General features: G+C 45.7%; 1 protein-coding gene across 7 annotated transcripts in view; it reads left to right on the top strand.

The window, feature by feature from the left end:
• Positions 1-2,228: 2,228 nt before the first annotated feature.
• HPS3 (HPS3 biogenesis of lysosomal organelles complex 2 subunit 1) overlaps positions 2,229-4,272 on the top strand; it is a 35,282-nt gene continuing 33,238 nt past the window's right edge. For 4 of the 7 annotated variants that reach the window (XR_006102914.1, XM_042457980.1, XM_042457981.1 and 1 more), the window contains exon 1: positions 3,791-4,079. Coding sequence is in view for 4 of the 7 variants with exons in the window: in XM_042457980.1 (XP_042313914.1) it covers positions 3,836-4,079 (244 nt within the window). In the remaining 3 variants the exon portion in view is untranslated. Of the gene's footprint in view, positions 2,250-3,789; positions 4,080-4,272 lie in introns of those variants that run through there. The other 3 variants (XR_006102913.1, XM_042457978.1, XM_042457983.1) reach the window with 2 other exon arrangements.

Raw genomic sequence — 4,272 nt, forward strand, 5'->3', positions numbered from 1 at the left:
GCAGCTTCTGGATTCTTAGGATGCATGCATCATTTAAATAGCATACCTCCAAAGAGACCCGAAGCAGCTTTATTTTGGCAGTCTGTAACAGGCCAAACTGAATTATTTCTGCAGTGGCCTATTATTCTCTATAGCCCAGATGACAAAACTGAGGCTGCTGTACTTCAGAGTGTGGTGGAGGCTACTTCTTTGGAGGTTTTTCCCCAGAGGTTGGGTGTCCATCTGCCAGGGGTGCATTGATTGTGAGTTCCTGCATGGCAGGGGCTTGGACTGGATGGCCCTTGAGGTCTCTTCCAACTCTACCATCATGAGAAGGCATGACTCAATGGGGAAGAAACCTATAATGCTAGGGAAAGCAGAGGGAGGCCACATGCTGGATGGATGGACTCTATTAAGGAGGTCTTTGGTGGAGCACGTGGGCCGCTGCCCCCAGACTCTGGAACTCGCTTCCCAGAGAGACCAGGATGGCCCCTTCCTTGTTGTCTTTGAGGCTAAGGTCCGATCCCTGATTAGAGAAGACCACAGAAAACTACAGTTCCCAGAATTCCATAGCAGTAAAACACCTCCAACATCTGTTTGAATAAAACTGTTGCACAGCATTGAAGGCATGACTGAAGTCCAAAACACACTGCAGAAATAACCCAGTTTGAGACCGCTTTACCTGCCCTGGCTCAGTGCTAAGGAATCCTGGGAATTGTAGTTTATTGTGGCACCAAAACCCTCTGACAAAGAAAGCTAAATGCCTCACAAAACCACAGTTCCCAGGATTCCCCAGCATTGAGCCAGGGCAGTCAAAGCGGTCTCGAACTGAGTTATTTCTGCAGTGTGGATGCAGCCTCACACTCCGCATCAACAGAAAGGAGGCAAAGGCCTAGCAGGAGCTCAAGGCAACCCACCTCAGGAACCTCCAAGCCATGGCGCCGAACCCGCTCTCTTCCGAGGAACCTCCGCCTCCATAAAATGCCCGCCAGTCGCCACGTGAATGGCCCTGCCCAAACCTTTTTCCTCATTGGCTGAATCAAGTAAACGGACGGACCCAGCCACCAATCGATGGACACCTCCTCGAAATTCGAACGAATAAGATGCCGAGGGAGGCCGACCCAGGAAAGCCCGACCTCAATCTCTGCTTGCCCATTGGTTGCTACATACTTCAGTTATTTAGACAGTGGGCGGGTTTTGTTGTGGCACCAGAAACACTTGGAACTGATCTGGCTCAGTGTGGTGGGATTGTGGGAGTTGCAATTTGTTGTGGCACCAGAACCACATTAACTGCTATAGCTCAATGCTATGAAATTCTGGAAACTAATTTGTTGTGGCACCAGACACCATTTTAGCTGCTCAGTGCTATGGAATTCTGGGAACTGTAGTTTGTTGTGGCACTAGATACCATTTTAACTGCCATGGCTCAATGTTATGGAATTCTGGGATTTGTTTGTTGTGGTACCAGGCAGCACTTTAACTGCTAAGTTAATAGTGACTTGGAGGCACACAACAGCATACTTCCAGAAGCAGAAAGAAAGCTCACACATACAAAACCCCATGCTATGGAATTCTGGGAGTTGTAGTTTGCTGTGGTATCAGAGTCTCTGACAGAAGACTAAATGTCTCACAAAACTGTAGTTCCCAGAATTCCATAGCATTGAGCCAGGGCATTTAAAGTGGTGCCAAACCAGATTATTTCTGCAGCATGGATTCAGCCCATGTGGGCCCAAAGGCAAAATGAAGCCTTGTGGTTTGGTACTTGTTTGTCAAGTGATAAGTATCCTTCTGTTGCTGCCTAGAATCATACGAAGATGGTCAGCATTTCGTACTGAGTTCTGTCTAGTATTTTTAATTAGCTTTTTAAAAATAATTAAATGTGATATAATGAAGAGCGGTGCTTTTCCCTCCCTGAAATAAATACATCAAACTTGTTGTGTGCCTCCAAGTCATTATTAACTTATGGCAACTCTAAGGTGAACTTATCATTTTGGTCCAAAGCATGCTGCAGAAATAATCTAGTTTGAGACTACTTTAACTGCCTTGGCTGGGGAATCCTGGGACTTGTAGGTTATTGTGGCACCAGTGTTCTTTCTGACAGAGAAGGCTCAATGTCTCACAAAACTACACTTCCCAGAATTCCCTAGCACTGAGCCAGGGCAGTTTAAGCAGTCTCAAACTGGATTGTTCCTGCAGTGTGTTTTGGACCAGAGTTTTCTTGGCAACCTTCTTCAGAGGGGGTTTGCCAGGAAGTTCTTCCTAATGTTGAGGTGTAGTTTGAATAGCTCTGGGTGTGATTCTCTGGAGCTGCGGGGAAACAAATGTGCTCCATCTTCAGTATGACAGCCATGCCATCTCTTCTCTCCTCTGTGTATGATTAGCCTGGAGAAGAGAAGGTTAAGAGGTGACATGACAGGCAAGTTTAAATATTAGGAGGGAGCAAGCTTGTTTTCTGCTGCTCCAGAGATCAGGACCTCAACAGGAAAAGAGATTCCACCTCAGCATTAGGAGGGACTGCCTGACAGCAAGGGCTGTTTGACCGTGGAACACACTCCCTCAGAAATTGGTGGAGCTGTTTCTTTGGAAGTCTTTAGACAGAGGCTGGGTGGCCATCTCTTGGGGATGCTTTGACTGTGAGTTCCTCAATGTAACACCCCTTCAAATACCTAAACAGGGCTATCATATCACTTCTTAACCAGACCCTTCACCATTTTGGTGGCCCTCCCTTGGACACGCTCCAGTTTGTCAACATCCTTTTTGAATTGTGGTCTTTAGATCTGGACACGGTATTCCAGGCGAGTCCTGACTGAGGCGGAATAGAGTGGAACTATTACTTCTCTTGATCTAGACTTCTATTGTTGCAGCCTAGAATCACATTGGCCTTTTCAGCTGACGCATCACACTGTTGACTCATGTTCAATTTGTGGTCTACTTGGACTCCAAGATCCCTTTCACATATTATATATATATATATATATATATATATATATAATAAAATATTAATATTACTGTATATCAGCCTTTCTCAAATAGTGGGGCGGGCCCCCCAGGGGGGGCGCGAGGCTCCGTTAAGGGGGGGGCGTGAGGCTCTGTTATGCAGAGGTGTACTTATAACATTTTTATAGACAAATGATACTGTTTACAGTTGTGTGGGGGGTGTGAAATGTTTTCTTCTTCCTAGGGGGGGCATGACAGAAAATAATTGAGAAGCACTGCTGTATATGAATATAGTATAAAATATATATTACATATATCACATATTAACATTATATGAATATATAAAATATATTATATAACTACAATATATTGTATGAATATAATATAAAACATAAACAATATATGAATATATTATTATTATTATTATTAACCTTTATGAAGCGCTGTAAATTTACACAGCGCTGTACAATCTTAATAGAAAGTATAATACATAAATACAATATATAAATACATTATAAAATATGACTACAATATGTAATATAATATGTAAATACAATATAAAATATAATATATAAATGCAATGTAAAATATATAAATATAATATATACATACAATATAAAATAGAACAATATGTGACTACAATATATAATATAATATAAGATGTGACTACAATATATTATCTGATATGATATGATATATAAATACAATATAAAGCATAATATAAGATATACCTGTAAGTGTAACGTAACATATAAGAGGCGGAGGAGGAGGAGGGCTTCAGTGGGAAGGAGTGGCGCGGAGGGGAGGCCAGGCCTTCTTCTTCTCCTTCTCCTTCCCTGGGAGCCGGAGGGGCCTGGCTCGGTCGGTCGGTGCTTGAGGCGGAAGGCCCGGCGCTGTGGGCGTCTGGGTCGGGGCCGCCATGGTGCTGCTGTACAACCTGCACCCGTTCGGCTGGCAGCAAGTGGTCCCCACCCGCCAGGAGCCCTGGGTCTTCTGCTGCGGGCGGGAGGCGCTGCTGGTGGCCTCGGCGCCCTCGGCCTGCAAAGTGGAGGTCTTCCTAGCCTCCTCGGGAGCAGCAGCAGGAGCGGGGCCCGAGCTCTGCCAGCCCCTGGGCGCCTTCGGGACCCTGGGCCGGGTCCTGCGCATGGCCTACGGAGAGGAGGGTGAGGCTGAGAGGGCGCCTCGCCCGTTGGCAGACCGGGGCCTCCGGGGCCCCTGAGGCCGAGAGAGAGTGACATGGGCAGCAGACAAAGGCCTCTCTCCTTATCTGAATAGAAAGGGGTTTAGAACTGGAGATGTTTGTTTAAGGAAAGGGCTGTAAGAGGCTGGGTTGTGGTTGTGTGTTGTGTGCCTTCC

This window comes from Sceloporus undulatus, chromosome 3 (assembly GCF_019175285.1).
Source record: "Sceloporus undulatus isolate JIND9_A2432 ecotype Alabama chromosome 3, SceUnd_v1.1, whole genome shotgun sequence".
Taxonomy (NCBI): Eukaryota; Metazoa; Chordata; class Lepidosauria; order Squamata; family Phrynosomatidae; genus Sceloporus; species Sceloporus undulatus.